Source organism: Panthera tigris, chromosome F2 (assembly GCF_018350195.1).
Source record: "Panthera tigris isolate Pti1 chromosome F2, P.tigris_Pti1_mat1.1, whole genome shotgun sequence".
Taxonomy (NCBI): domain Eukaryota; kingdom Metazoa; phylum Chordata; class Mammalia; order Carnivora; family Felidae; genus Panthera; species Panthera tigris.
In genome coordinates this window covers 28,912,041-28,928,461 of record NC_056676.1, presented here as the reverse complement: position 1 = coordinate 28,928,461, position 16,421 = coordinate 28,912,041, and the positions used below count along the sequence as shown (strand labels likewise).

Below are 16,421 nucleotides of genomic sequence, written 5' to 3'. Positions count from 1 at the left end.
TCCTATCTCTTCCTGCTGGGTCTGCAATTGACTATGAGTGGTAGGGCAAGAGACCTCCCTGTGCCCAACTCTAGCTGCCTAACAGCTCTATTTTAGTGAGGTTTCCCTTTATTAATTTTCAAACCAGAAGTGGGGGTGCTGGATTCCTGAGAGACCTCTGGGTTATGGTGTGTAAGATATCTGAGGTAGAGGGGCTCTGAGGGTAGAGAGGAGTGGAGGAGGGCTTTCAGATTGCGTCGAAAAGGAACCGGGATAGAAAGCATAGAAAGAAGAGCAGATGCAGGGAGGAAGATAATGAACTTCGTTTGGGCCATGTCGCATTTGAGGTCATTCCAGTTGTCCAAAGCTGCATAACAAACCGTGTTAAAACCTAGTGGTTTGAAATAACAGCATTGATTATGGTCACAGATCTGTCATTTGGGCAGGGCTTAGCCAGGACAGCGTGTCTCTGCTCAGCTTCAGCTGGGGTGACTTGAAGTATGAGGCGGGGATCATACGTACATACAAAGGCTTATTACTCACTTCCTGAGGGCAGGTGTACTGGAAGACCCAAGCAGCTGGGGCTCATCGACACCTGTTTCTACCTGGATGGTCTTCAGAAGAAACCCCAGCATGGGTCTGTTTGATGATGGTGATTTCCTTGCCTGTGTTGGGTATTGTTTTTTGCCGGAGCCTGTGCTGTTGACCCAACAGCAGGCAGCCTCAGGATGCCCAGACTTCTGATGTGTTCTCTGGGGTCCCCCAAGGTGTGACTCCTAAGAGACAGTCAGATAGAAACTTGGTGGCTTTTTATGATAGCCTGAGGCGTTACTTCCTCCTCATTCTGTTAGAAATGTGCCGCAAAGTCCAGCTCATATTCAAGCAGAGGGAGATGAGGCTCCACTTTTGGTGGGAACAGTGTCAGTGACTGTGTGCACATGTTTTAAACTACTACCCAGGTCTCGTGGGACGTTTATGTGGATAGGTTCAGGAATGAAATATGGATTTCCGAGAGAAGGAGCCGAACAGGATTTCAAAGTTTGGGAGACATGTGATGTTTGAAGCTATTACGTTGCTGAGATGACCCAGGAGGAAAAGTGGAGTAAAAAGAGAACAGAACTTGAATATGAACATTTCAGGGCAGGGAGGGGAAGTGCAGGTTAAGACACAGGGAGTTCAACTTTCAAAGGCTGTGGAGAGGCCAAGTGGATTGAGCAGAAAAAGTGGATCCTGACTGGTGAGGAGTCCCAGTCGTGGGTAATGCAGAGAGATTTAGGTTCTGTGGGTGGGGATGAGGTTGGATTTGCTTGCCTGTATAGAGTGTTGGTTTTTGTTTTTGAATGCAGAGAGGGTGGTAATTTGGCCACGTGCATATTCATAAAATGAGAGAAGAAACCAGAGGCAGGGGAGAATAACTGGCTTTGCTATTACTATATATGTCACTGGTTTTAGTTAAGATGCTTTTAATGCAAAATGTATTTTAATAGTCATATCCTAGAGTTTGACCTTCAAGGAGCTCAAGTCTATGAGCAATAATTCACCTTAATGGTAAGAGCCTTGCAGAGAATAAGCGCTTATAAAGTATTTGTAGAACGAAAGTGCAGTATTATACATTCTCTGGGTGGTACAAGAGCCAGAGAAGCAATTTTGCCTAGAGGTGACATTTGAGCCAAATCATAGTGAAGCTGTGATTTTTTTTTTTTTTTTTTTTTTTTTAAGTGGTGGTTTCTCAGGGCAAATCTGAAGTTGTGAGTGCTCACTCTCATCATGGAATGTCATGGCTATGGGAGTCATTTATGCAGTGTGTCTGGATTTGTCAAATATTCTCACTCAGTTCTCTTTAGAAAGGATTTTCATTCCAGAGCGGCAGGTTCCAAAGTGGAGTCCGTCAGCTGTTTTCCTTGGGTCATTGTTGGAAGGGAAAACATACCTTGCAGTCTGTTCTATGGTGGTTTTTAAATGGATCGCTCATGGCTTCAGGGATTAAATGAAAATTTTGACTAATAACAAAGGTAACATGACAGATTTCTCTTGGTTTAGGGACTTTTATTTTTCCCAGAATTGTAATTTGTTTTCAGATTTCTTTTTAACCTCCAGAAGGGACTCCAGTCCTGCGAGTGTTGCTGGCTTGCTTCTAGCTGGGGCTGTGGTCACTGCAGCTGGTCTGATGATGTTTTCCTACTCTGATTATTCTATTTATAATGGCAACTGTAGCTGTTAAGTTTCAAAGCAGTGAGCTCTGATGAAACAACCAACTTTTCAAAGTGCACTACTTAACTTTGATAATTCCCTGAAATGCAAGTGATGTGTAAAGCTAAAAAAAAAAAAACCCCAAAACCCAAAAAACAAACCACACACATCCATCTGTCTGCTCCCTTCCGTTCCTTCTTTGTGTGCTGTGGTTTTTTGGGTGTTTTTCGTCCAGCTTTGCTGTTCCTTCCTCCTTCCCTTAGCTTTTCTCTCTTTTCCTGACCTTTTTCTCCACGAAATTTCCGTTTTCTCCTTTTTCTTTTTTATCTTTCCCCATTTTGGGTCACAAAATGAAACCTAAGAGTTTTGTTGTTCTTGTTCTTTTTATTTTGCCTTTACTTAAGGGATTTCATGGATTAATTCAATATATTTTATGTTTCCTATTAGTATTAACTTTTTTCAATGGGAATAAAAAAAAACCCTGAAAAACAGATTTCCTAGCTTGTTCATTTATTATTAATTAATTTCATTGCTTTTGCAAAGTTAATTTACATCTCTCTTTCTCGTTTTTTGGTGTGTGCGTAATGATTCAAAGCTTAGGAAAAATATTTCAGGTTATTAATTGGGAATTTTGAAAACTCATACATTTTTAAAACTAATAGACTTTAGGTCTCTGTATGAATTCTGGCCAAAGTAGAAACACTGGGCAAAGTAGTAATTTTTAAGATGTACTGGAAGATGAAGAGGAACTTTTGATTTTTCTTTCTCAAAGGAATTGAGGGACGTGGTTAGTCAATTGCAGTTCTAAACCCATGCTGTCCCAGAGTACGGATGTTTGTCATATTGTCACTTCTACCTTGAACTCTGGACACGGTGACCACCAGCAAGTGCTCTAGCTCCCTGAGCTGAGGAAGAGGCTGTGGGTGCCTGGGCCCTTCCATGTGGGCTCCGGGCATTTTCTCCCACATTTGCCCCCAGAGCACAATGGGAGCCCCCAGGCTCCCTGACTCTCTTGCTTCTCCTGACCAGGGAGCCTCATCTCCCAGTCACCCTTTTGCTTTTGCCAATAAACTGCAGTTTTGGGGAATTTTTAACATATGGTCATTTTCCCATTAATACCACTACCTCACATCTGTATGTTCTGTGCTGAACAGAAGAAAAATGTCAATGGGCCCTTCACAGTGCGTCCTGCCACTGTGCATCTTTTCTTTAGAGGTTGGAAAGGTGACTGGAAGGATCCAGAAGGTGAGATGGGGATGGTTTTGGCCTTTCAGCTTTGGAAGATTTGAAATTCTTAGTTCTTTTCAACCAGTACCATGTGGGCAGGAGGAATTTTATTTGGCAATGATGCTCACAGTCTATTCAGTGCACCCTTGGTCCTGGCTCCTGCCAAGCAGTTCAGGGCAGCAAATGCCTTATTTGAGCCTCACTTCAGCTCTGCTCAGGTGGACTCTTCCTTTTCCATCTTACTGATGAGGGAGTGTGAAGTATAGGGGGCTGAAAAAACTACTCAATATCATATAGTTTATAATATTTTATCCCCTCTCAATCATGTAGACAGACCTTATTTTATTTTATGTTTATTTATTTTGAGAGAGAGAGAAAGATAGAGATCAAGCAGGGGAGGGGTGGAGAGAGAATCCCAAGCAGGCCTTGCACTGTCAGCAAGGAGCCCGACACAGGGCTCAAACCCACGAACCATGAAGTCATGACTTGAGCTGAAATAAAGAGTTGGACACTTAACCGACTGAGCCACCCAGGAGACCCTTGAGACTTTACTTTAAAAAAAAATTCTTTTTACATTTATTTTTGATAGAGAGAGACAGAGCACAAGTAGGGGAGGGGCAGAGAGAGAAGGAGACACAGAATCCGAAGCAGGCTCCAGGCACCCAGCTGTCAGCACAGAGCCCGACGCGGGGCTCAAACCCACAAACCACGAGATCATGACCTGGGCCGAAGTCGACGCTTAACTGACTGAGCCACCCAGGTGCCCCTTTTGAGACTTTATTTTAAATGGATTTGTTCCAGGTATAAATTTGCCAAAATGGAGCAGATTTGGTTAATTATGCCAGGTCTCCAATGCGAGGAATTTTGCTTGTGAATCTCTGTGTTAACTGTGGATGAATGAAATGTTTGGATGCCAGTCGAGCAGAGTCCTTGGGTCTGCAGGTACAGTCTTGAGATTGCTGTGTTGGGGGGAGGCCTGCTGAGATGTGGAGGTGCTGACAAGGAAGGATCCGGCTCACCCCCATCTGGCTTGCTTCAGGGAGCTTCAGCACCTTTTGAGGAATCGTTCCTCCTGAAAAGTACACCTCTGCTTATTCCAGCAGAAGCCAGTGCGCAGCCCCCCCGGGGCTTTTTGGGAAGCACCTGTGACCATCATTAACTTCCTTCCATTACCTGGCATCTCAGGATTAAAACAGCTGTACTTTCTGCGTTTAGTATTTTTCTGTGCTTTGCAGTAATTCTTTATCATTTTTTCCCCATACATTAAACATAATCTTAGTGGGCAAAAATGTATAAAAGCAAACCAATAAAACATTATTTTACTTTATTTTTCATTTTTTTTTTATTTTGGAGAGGGGGGCAGCGCAGGAGTGGGTGCAGGAGGGGCAGAGGGAGAGAGAATCCCAAGCAGGTCTCCATGCTCAGTGCAGAGTCCCACGCTGGGCTTGATCCCTTGAGCCTGGAATCATGACCTGAGCCGAAATCAACAGCCGGGCACTTAACCAGCTTGAACCACCCAGGCACCCCTAAGACATTTCTTTTAAATAAAAGGGACTGGAGACCTATGTAATTTTAAGCACCCTTCTCCCACATTTGTTTGTGTCTCAGCAGCGTCCTTTCTTTGAATATACCTGTTAATTAAGGGACAGATATACCCAGGGAAGCATAAACACATTTTAATGAAAGTAGAAACCAAAGTACAGACCACATTTCCTGTATTCGCTGAAATTTGTCCGCTGGCCCTCCTCCCTCTCCCCTGCACACACCCTGTCCAGTCACTATTCAGGTTCTTAATCATAAGCATGTACTTGAAACACAGGCTGCTTTCTTTGGCAGGCCTTCAGGATATCAAGTTTCCTCTGTTCAAAGGGAACCTGCTTGTGCCCGACTTCTTTCACAGAAGAGATCTTCTTTAAAGCTGGGTTTGCCAGTCACAGTTTTGGATATGAAATCTAGTTGGTGTTTGGTGGGGGTGGGCGTTAAGGAAGGGTGTTCCCACAGCAGCGTTTTGTGCCTCAACTCCGTGCTGCAGATACTTGAGGTCGCCTCGCGCCGGCCCAGGTGGACTTCACTTCCGCCCATGTGACTCTGTTAGTCACTGTTGCAGGCTGACCTGCTCCTCCGGCCTTCCCGACGATGAAGCTGGCCCCTCATCTTCAGACGGAGGAGAGGGGAAGGAAAAAGATGTTCAGGATTGACCTGGTCCTGAGGTGGGCGGCCATGGGGGGCAGGTAGAGGCAGATTCCTGAGCATTCAGAAATGTCTGTTCTAGAAGGTGCCCCAGGAAGGTAGAGGCTTCCCAGGGACACAGCATTCTGTTATCGAAGTAACAGAGGTGTAGGGCTCTTGTGTTTATTGAAAGCTGCTGATCAGGAGATGCTTAGGCCTTCTCTGACAAACATTGACATAAAGGCAATTGTCTTCTGTCTTGCTTTTAACTTAACTTGCTTCCTAACTCATTTAGGAAGAGATCTATTACAGTGGACATAATACAAAACGATCTCTTAATATATCTTATACCTTGTGCTGTGTTGTTTTGTTTTTTCCCTCAAGTTTTAAGTCTGTTCTCTTTAGAGGTAAACTTAGTTTTCTTTATGACTCTTGAGGTAGTGTTAAATCTTTCCTTTTTTAAAAAATTGGATGTTTCGGGGTACCTGGGTGGCTCAGTCGGTTAAATGTCTGACAGCTCCGGTCATGATCTCACAGTTTGTGGGTTCAAGCCCCGCATCAGGCTCTGTGCCGACAGCTCAGAGCATGGAGCCTGCTTCGGATTCTGTGTCTCCCTCTCTCTCTGCCCCTCCCCAGCTCTCACTCTGTCTGTCTCTCGCTCAGAAATAAATAAACATTAAAAAAATTTTTTTTTAATTGGATGTTTCTATTATATGAGGCTATAACTTTTTGCTTCATTTTCTCTAAAGAACCCAAGCTTCTTAAATGGGTATAGCTAAAAATCTGGCCTTGTTAAAGGAAGACAAAAATTGGCTGAATGGTGGGAGATGAGAAGGAAAACTGTGCCTGCTTTAAGGTTAAAAAGAGATTACTTTTCTCTGTACCATGGAGAAGCATGGCCCAGATAATTGAATGGCACAGAGCTGTTTCTTTGTAGGTCTGCAGTCCTTTTGAACATGGGCTTGTGTCAGAGAACAAGTGGGTGTGATGACCTCACAATATCCGAGAGAATAAAGCTTGAAACCGAAGGAACTGATGTTTCCAAAGTCCAGGAGTGAGAATGTGCTCTCATTCCACTTTTTCTCTTCAGTGAAACTTGAAGAGTACTTGTTATAGGCAGTGAAACTTCAACCTGATCTTTTATCACCAAGTTAAGGTAAGAATATCTGGGCTGTTTTAGATGTTGGCTTTTTAAGCTGTCGTAGGGTATGTGTGTATCAAGGGTGATACTGTGCATTTTTGGTAACCAAATCAGCGATATTCTTGCTTAAAAAATTTAGAAGTGGAAAATTCATAATTCCTTATAAAATACCAGTTATTTTTGTTCCTAGTTGGGAACATGACTTGTAGCAATAATAGGGAGATTAGAAGGTTATCTCTTATTGCCATCTCTCAGCTGATAATTAATTATGGCTAATCCTCTTTTTATATTACAGGTTTCCATAACCTTATTATATTTATTTTATTTTTAAAATTTTTAATGTTTATTTATTTTTGAAGGAGCGAGAGACAGAGCATGATCTGGGGAGGAGCAGAGAGAGAGGGAGACACAGAATCCAAGGCAGGCTCCAGGCTTTGAGTTGTCAGCACAAAGCCCGATGTGGGGCTTGAACCCACAAACCATGAGATCATGACCTGAGCTGAAGTCGGACGCTCAACCAACTGAGCCACCCAGGCCCCCCCTCCATAACCTTATTTTAATGCGGATTCCAGACTACACCTGTGTGTTTATCTTCCTAAATATTGACAGTAATGGTGGATTGTACTTCTGTGAAGTTAATAAGAAATTAAGTACAGGGGTGTGTGTGTGTTTGTGTGCCTGGGTGCGTGTGAGTGTATGCATTTCCAGGCCCTACAACCTGGAAGGGGGATGTCAAGGCTTAGAAAGATGGTGGCTAGGTTTTCTCCCTAACATTTGTTATTTAATTTCAAAGCCCTCTTTCTTGTTGCCTTTTCCCTGCTGGCCAGGGAAACAGCCACAGCAATTGTAAAGACGAAGCTGGCCCCTCATCTTCAGATGGAGGAGAGGGGAGGCCCCCAGTGGGGGCTGGGGGCATCACTGGCCATGACAGCGTGTAGTGCTAAGGAATCAACAAAACAGGACAACAGAAGACTTTGTAAAATGTTGGCTTTTCCAAAATGGCGTCTGCCTTATTCTTTTCATATTCGCGGGTAGCTCGCTGTGCTTCCTCCTAGAGTAGACTGTCATGCACATGCTGTGGGAGACACTGGGGAGATCAGCTGAACTCTGTTGAGGGTTCAAATTCCTACTTGGCCCGTTTTTCATGATTGTTGTGACCTCCAGCATTTCAGTAGCTCATGGGGAACCTCCGTCCTCCTATTCCATCAGGTTTCCCTCCACCATGATTGCATGGTTAACCATTTCTCCAATCCCCTCGTGGCACCGGTAGTACCTAAAACAGAAGTTACTTTTAATTTATGGGAGCAATGCATGAATACACTCTCCTTGTCAAACAAAAAAAAAACGGTAAGGTGGGGGGCAAAAAACTATAGATAAAGGTACTTGCTTGGACCTCAGTTGGTGAGAGGCCTGCTCTTTTCTCAGGAATCTGTGTATAGACCTGTGGAGACTAGGAGTTCTCAAGCTTTTTGTTTGGCATCTGAGGGCTTGTTCAAACACATCCTGCTAGACTCAGATTGCTGATTCAGTGGGCCCCGGATGGGGCCTGCGAATTTGCATTTTTAGCAAGTTCCCAGGTGACGTAGACGCTGCTAGTTCAGGGACCACAGGTTGGCAACAGTTGTAGCACTGATTTTTGCATATGTGTGCCTTTTAAAAAGGCAAATACTATCACACTGTATGTGCTTCTATAGTTTTCCTCAGCTCTGTGTTGTGGAGAGCTTGCTGTGCTACCACATAGTGATAACTTCATTCTGTTTATTTAAAAAAATTTTTTTTAATTTAATTTTTCTTTAGTTTTTAATTTTTCTCTATTTTTATATTAAAATTTATTTTATTTACTTTGTTTTATTTATTTTGTAATGTTTATTTTTGAGAGAGAACAGGCACGGGGGAGGGACAGAGAGAGGGAACGGGATCTGAAGCAGGCTTTGTGCTGACAGCATAGAGCCCAGCGCGGGGCTCAAACCCACGAACCATGATATCATGACCTGAGGTAAAGTCAGACACCTCACTGACTGAACCACCCAGGTGCCCAGATTTCCTTCTTTTTAACTGCTGCATAGTGTCCCAGAGTATAATAAATATGCCTTAATTTAACTTCTATTAATGGGTGTTTTGATTCTTTAGAGTATTTTTTTAAACTATCATAAATAAACGCCGCACCAAACATCTTTGTTTATTCCTCCTTTATGCAAGCATGTTTGCCTAGGGTAACATGGAGAAGTGAAATTGCTGAGTATATTTTATTTTATTTTTGTTCTAATTGGTAATGTCACCCTGACTCTTTATAATACTCACTGCATTAACACCTAGTTCTGGGTAATTTGTTTTATTATCTTTCTAAGCTGGGGCTAAACCAGTTGCTAGGAAAATTATAAAAATGCGCTGATTGGAAGTTCAGCCTGAAAGGGGCTTTGGGCTGCTGGCCAGTCTTTTTTCATTTTTTGTAGACTTCCTAAAACTGATAGTCCACTGTTTTTTCCGTTCTCAGTACACTTGATGGATAAGAATTGCCTTCAGTAACCATGGCTCACTTACAGCAAATTTCTAGTGGGTATAGGTCCAAATGTATCTTTTTATGTGAAGTCATTGTTAGACTTCTCCAATCTGGATGTTCTTCCTTCATGTTAGACTATGTATTGATAGCCAGATGTAGCATTTCTTGTGTCCTCCACCTTCGAAACCAGTTATGCCTCTTTTTCTGTTCTGCCCTTGGCGGTGACATGTGTTCGGTGAGTCTGGCACGTACTAGGTGGGGCTGCAGTCCTAGGTAAGTTGTGGCTGGGTCAGTGGGAGTTACAGCCCAGCGCTACCACTGCTAATATATTTGACTTCGTGGATGGGTGAAATTAGGGGTGGGGAGCTGGGTTGCTAATTCCTTGTTTTGCCAAGTCATTAAAATCAACCAACATAAAGCCACCATCTTTTATAAGTGTGGGATTTCTTTTTAAATGTTTATTTACCCATTTTGAGAGAGAGAGAGAGAGAGAGCATAAGCAAGGGAGGGGCAGAGAGAGAGGGAGAGAGAATCCCTAGCAGAGCCTGATGCAGGGCTCGATCTCACAAATTGTGAGGTCATGACCTGACCCTGAATCAAGAGTTGGACACCCAACCCACTGAGCCATCCAGGTGCCCCATAAGTGTGAGGTTTTTAACACCCCTCTACACCTTCCCAAATCAGGAAGAACGTTATCTCAGGGTGAAGGACATTACTTTTAAGTTCAGTTTCAAGAAAACATTTTTTTTTTTCCTCCTCTGCCTCAGGCAAGTGAAAATGTTGATTTAGTCTGGAGTTGTCCTAGTATGTAGAGGAACCTGCCATTCCTTGAGTAAAAAAATGTGGTTCTATATTAGGTTTTCCTAGTTTGTCATGCTGGTAATGTGCTCTCAGTAGTGATCACTGGACATGGGGGTGGTCCTGTAATGTGCAGTTTTCCGGAAGGAGAAAAATTCTTAGGATTCTTACAGTCACCCATTCCCACTCTTGGAGCACTCACAAAAAATGCTGTGTGCCAGGCATTGAGCTAGGTTCTAGATAAAAAGAAGAGGAAGGGGTTCTTGCATTTCAGCGGCTCCCTGATAGTCCTGCTGCTTCTATAGCATGCAGACTGCTTTCCCACAAAAATGTGCTCAGACTTTTAAGGTGACAGCTGCATGTGTGCTCAAAGGTCCCTTGCCATCAAAATCTGACGTTGGTCACTCTGCCTACAAGCTGTGCTTAGACAAAGCTGCTATCATATCTTGGAGCTTCTTGGGAACATCTCCTTTTAAAGCCAAGGAACCCTTTCAATGTAAGGATACCTGAACGTCTCTTACCTACTTTTGTGCTTCTCTTCTTTGGGATGTGAAAACACCCGATCAGTGATGACAAAATATGCGCTGATTTTAACAGCAGGGCTCCCCAGGTGTAGAGTGATCCTTCTCCTCTAAGAGTACCTCAGCAGAACCTGAGACACTTGTGCATTTTGAACCTCATGTGGTGTGTGGAAACAAATTAAGAAGTAACCCACAGAGTAACCCATTACAATGTTAATTCTTTCCAGACATCTAAGATTTAAGGGGCTTACTAGGTTTTAAATAGATACAGTGATTTATTAATCTTTTGTTTTGTTTTGTTTTTCCTGTTACAACTCAATTGGGTGAGGTGTCGAAGGGATTGGGATGACCTAAAAAAATGGAAAACCCTTGGGTTTGGTTGAAATGGGCACTGAACGCCATGATAAAGGCAGTCCAACAACCTCTGGGGTTTATTTCAGTGAATCTGAGAGAAAAGGTATTTTAAACAAAGAGGGGTGGGCTCTGAACGGTGTGTGCATCCCATGAACTTCCCCCCAGGAAGACCCCTGTCTTGAAACCTCATAAATATTTAATATAAGAGGAGGCATCTGATGCTTTTTCTAGTGCTAAAGGGCTTGCTGCAGTTACTATGGAGAAGCTGGTGCTGGTCTCAGCTGTGTGACAGAGACACTGCAGGCCCTTCAGGAAGAGGGGTGGGAGCAGGTCATTTAACCTCAGCTTGAAGAGCCCTGTTGGTTCTGATGCGTATTGATCAGTTTCTTTGTGGTCTCCTATATTGTAAAATGCCTACCGTTTTTACCTGTTCAGAATTTTTTTAAAGTATTGTATTATTTTAGCTGGAATTTGGCGCCCTATTGCAGAATCCTAGCCTTGTATGTTGGTAAAATTAAGATGTCGTGCATTTACTAATTATTTGTAATGTTATCATGGTATTCTTCATAGTAGAAAGAAGGACAGAATATTACAGGAAACATTTGCCTGACAAGGGTCACTTTCATTTGAAGAAGCGTCATGACCTGGTTGGTTCTGACTGTTCCTTGAAATTTTTTCTTTAAAGCTGATGACAGAATTTGCCATATATAACTGAAATTTTGGAATGTTTTCCATGGATTTCACATTACAAATTAGTCTACAAAATAAACTGTGACTTCTGTGATGGTTCAAAAATTTAATCTGGGGGTGCCCGGGTGGCTCAGTTGATTAAACATCAGTCAGACTCTTGATTTTGGCTCGGGTCATGATCTCACGGTGCGTGAATTCAAGCCCCGCGTGGGGCTCTGCACTGACAGGAGCCTGCTTGGGATTCTCTCTCTCTGCCCCTCCCCCACTCTTTCTCACTCTCTCAAAATCAATAAAAACTTAGAAACATTAAAACTTTAATCTGTATATTTCACAAATGTTATGAGAGCATAAATAACATTTTTGGAAAAGCGTTTTCTGCTTTGGTGCCTAATATGGTGGAATGTACTAGAATCTTAATAAACATTTAATACATGTGCTTCATGTTAAAAATTGGACTATCCCAATTCTTAGTAGGTTTTCTTAATTCTTACATATTCTTAGACCCCAGAGTATAGGTTTTTGTGATACCTGTAAATTCTAGAAATGAAAATTTCTTTTTTTTTTAAGTTTATTTATTAATTTGAGAGAGCAAGAGAGTGAGTGTGAGAGAAAGTGCATGGGAGTGTCCAAGAAGTGGATGCTTTTCTTCTTTGGTCTTATGGTTCCTGAATGTGGAATCAAGATGCAAACCTGGATCAGTCTGATTGCCAGGTTCATGCTCTGTGACCTCTACCATCAGCTGCTGGAAGCCATAGCACCTGACTTTGGAGGGTGTTATTCTATTGATTCCTCAACCACCTGCTGCACTTACTTCCTCTGTGAATGTGTGAACACAGTGTTTCTATGCATTATGTCTCCTTCCCCACTCTCTTCTGCTGGGGTTACCAGGGAAATGTAGAGGTAGGGAAAGGAAGGAAGAATTGAGTTCAGCCCAGGACCAGTCTCTGTCTGTTTCTCTTTTTCCAGTTCTCCCCATTTTCCAAATGTGGTCCCTGACTACAGCGGGCCTCTCCCCACTTAATCAGGTCTTTATTACTCAGGATCAGCCTAACCCTAACTAATGTCTGGTAATAGCATCACTTCCTAGTTTTTTCTGTATGCAGGTGTGGGATGGCTGAGGATCCTTAATTTGAATAGGCCAGACTGCTGAAGAGATGATCGAGACCTGATCTGTGCTTTGGAGAGCTAATGGCTTGTGTGGGATGCAGGTCTGTGAACTTTCACTGCTACGTAAGACAGACTCATCTCACTGTGAAAGTGACTCACACAATTAGAATTAAGGGAAAAGAGTAGGTAATTCTCTTGAAGGGAGAATCTAAAGCATTTTCATAAAAGATAAACTCCACCGAATCTCAGCCTTGGGAATTTTGATAGGTGAGCCCAGGAAAGAAAATTCCAGATAAAAATGGTATAGAGATTGCCTTACGTATGGTAACAAATTCATGTGAATTTTTTTGTTGCCTCATATGTTATCCTAAAACATGGCAACTTGAAAAAAACCAAACATTGGGGCACCTGGGTGGCTCAGTTGGTTGAGTGTCTGACTCTGGATTTTGGCTCAGGTCATGATCTCACGGTTTGTGGGCTTGAGCCCTGCATCGGGCTCTGTGCTGACAGGGCAGAGCCTGCTTGGGATTCTCTCTCTCCCTCTCTCTCTGCCCCTCCCCCCCCCCCCACGCATGTGTGCACATGCATATTCTCTCTCTCTCAATAAATAAATAAACATTAAAAAAAAACCCCAAACATTTATTACCTTACACAGTTTCTGAAGATCAGAAGTCTGAGACTTGCTAGCTACATAGTTCTGGCTCGGGGTGTCTCATGAGTTTGCAGTAAAGCTGTTGGCTAGAGAGTTAGGTACCTCAAAGCTTGACTTGGGTAGTCTTTGGTAGGAGGTATCCATTTCTTACTCCGTGGACCTTTTCATAAGGCTACCAGTGACCTGGTTTTCCTCAGAGTAAATGATCCTACAGAGAGAGAACCCAAGAGCTGTATTTTATTGGTCCTACAGACTGTCCCTGGTACACTACCAGTAATCATTGAAGCCATCTTGGAGGCCATCTTGTAGATCACCATAGAGACGATCTGGTGTGTAATGTGTTCCAGCCTCCGTACCTGAAACTGAGGCAATGAGGAATGATACCTGGGAGGTGAAGTTGATGCCGATATGTCGTAAGTTGCATGAGATTAATGTGATGTAGAATTAACCTTCAAACAGCTTATTCTATAGGGGAGTTATATTTTGTACATAAGTATGATTCCAGGTGGAAAGCAAAATGCATACAGAGGTATGAATTACAAACACAAGAGTTCAGAGGTTACCTCTAGCGGGGGAGCAGAGTCAGATTTGGAGGGGACGTGGTGTTTGTGTTTAAAGGTAATGGTCCAAGTGTTGCTCACGTTGAAATGAGGTGGTGTGGACTTATAATTCTGTGGACTGCTGTTAACTTCTTTCTCAATTGGTTTATTCTTCCTACCAGGATGACAAAACATGTAATGAATACTGTATTTTAAGGTTAAATTTGAAGTAACTTCACTAGTTGGTTTGGTAGTGTTGACCCTTCCAACTTTTTTCTATTATTGAGCAAGAATTGATGATGGTAGAAATGTTTAATTTCTTAGAGTATAGTGTACTAACCATTTTATTTATGTCGTATAAAATTTGTTACCATATGTGACCAGTGCATATAAATATATAGTACCTGTGGGGAATTGTATTTGTGTGTGTTTGTGTGTGTGTGTGTGTGTGTGTGTGTGTGTGTGTGTATCTGACTGAGCATCAGTGTTATGTGTCCTGCACTGTGGTTGTTTTCTGTAGCCATAGGGAAGACGTCACCATTGTTACCCACAATAGATTACTTTTCTGAATTCGTTAATCTCTTTCAGGCTGTTAAAGGCTTAGTAACTAATGAGCAAACCCAGTAAATACTGCCTTATGTCTGAAAAAAGAGTTAATGTTCCTGGAAAAAGCGAGCTGTTTTTTTCTGGTTAACCAGGTGGAGCCGGGTGTTCCCAATGGTTCAGGCTATAATAAGCCCTTGGTGAGTAAGAAACGATGTTATTCTGGAGACAACTGTTAAGTAATTAGACTTTTACCTCGTTTTAATTAAAAATTTCTAACTTTAACCTATCTTCCCAACCATTGAGCAAGGCACAGGCACTTCTTGTCAGTCAGGGTCTATTACTGACTTTGAGGGTGGCCTCGGGAGAACCTAGGACTTGGGCTTTAGAGAGGGCTCACGGTCTCCACACTAAACAAAGGACATTTACATAGGCCATTGAACCAATGTCTGTATGTCACAGCTGGACCAGTACTAACAAAATCTCCAGGGCCTTGGCATATAACAAAGGGCTGTTTTGTTGTGTGGAGAGCATAAATAGCTTCTTTTCTTTTTTCTTTTTTTTTTTCCTAGGCAGATATGAAATTGGAATTGCTTAATGGTAACACACAGCCTGCTCATTGAACCGTTTGTGCTCTTCTCCCGTGATAGAATAGTGGAGAAAGCGTGGGTCCAGGAAAAAGACAGAGGGTCAAAGAGCTGGGCTGGGGGACCTGCCTAGGTGACTGTGTGGGTCAGGCATGTGCCCCTGAACTTCAGGCTCCGGCCTATAAATGCTCTGTAGGCCTATCTAGAGGTTTGGGAGAATAGAAAAAAAAGCCACTGTATTTGAGTACATTTAAAAGCCATGAGGCGCTATCCAAATACAAACCACTCTTTACTGTTGCTTGTTATTTTAATAGTTGTGCTGAATTTTTTTCCCCAAGGGAAAACTTTACCTCTGTCCTTTAAACTGCATAGGTCCAACAGTGGGTAATTATTAACTATATTAATCTTGATCACATACTGTACAGTCTTTGGACATCATGAGCGCTTTATAATTTAAAATGTTCTAAGAGTTGGCAAGTCTGGAACTCTGACAAATTGTTTTATTTTTTTCACAAAAACACTACTCTAGACGCTAGTGGGTATTCTTTCAGGGGTAATGAGAAGTTCTAAAATTAGATTGTAATGACGGTTTCACAATTGTGAATATGTGAAAAATGTTAAAAAGCGTGGTTTTTATCGTGTGTGAATTAGGTGTCAATAAAGCTATCTTAGTTAAAAAAGCAAAACCCTGTCCTCAATGTTATCTACGAAAATCCCGTCATTTCCCCTCTACCCGCCCCCCCCCCCCCCCCCCCCCCCCCCCCCCCCCCCCCCCCCCCCGGTCCAGGACATACCGTGCATTTGTTCCGCACTTACTTACAGGTGACTCAGTGAACGATGTAGTTGAAATCATCCAAGTAGCACAGTGAGATGAGAGTAGAAATAGGGGCTTCAGTGGTGGGGGTGAAACCAGGAGGTGAGCCCTGCAGGGAGGGGTTGGTTGGTAGTTGGGGGGATTTGTGTCAAGATCTGGCAGTGCTGGCAGTTTGTGAGGCATGGCTCTGGAGGGAAGAAGAAGACGCCCCACAAACAAGTGAGGATCTGGGTGGGAAGAGCCACAAATAATCTTGGGTGCGGCCTAGATATGTCTTCCGCGTGAAGTTGGGAATGCTGGTATTTTGTGGTCCACGTTCTGGTTACCTTGGCCTTCTAAATCAGGAAACCCTGTGATGACAGAGTGGGCTTAAGGTCAGAGGGTGGCTGCATTTTGGGAAAGTTGGGGAGAGGGGGATTCAGGGAGCCACAAATTCTTAATTGTCAGAGTGTCTGTGTCCTTGAGTAGCAAGGTAGAATGCCCCATCAGGTAATCGGACTGACAAAAGCCGAGAAATGAGGTGAGGCAAGAAGGCAGAATCCAGGCCTGGGTCTGGGCAGCTAACAGAGATCTGGTTACAGACTTTGGGAGTGTGGTATTCAGAGACCTT

The 16,421-nt window shown here is 43.0% G+C and overlaps 1 protein-coding gene across 3 annotated transcripts in view; it reads left to right on the top strand.

Moving 5' to 3' along the window:
• The window catches only part of TPD52 (tumor protein D52), a 108,443-nt gene that overhangs the window by 12,679 nt on the left and 79,343 nt on the right, over window positions 1-16,421 (top strand). The window contains exon 1 of one of the 3 annotated variants that reach the window (XM_042972911.1): window positions 13,488-13,741. The exons of the other annotated variants lie outside the window; for them this stretch is intronic. Within the exon in view, the coding sequence (XP_042828845.1) occupies window positions 13,699-13,741 (43 nt within the window). The 5' untranslated portion in view covers window positions 13,488-13,698. Of the gene's footprint in view, window positions 1-13,487; window positions 13,742-16,421 lie in introns of those variants that run through there. 3 annotated transcript variants of the gene reach the window in all.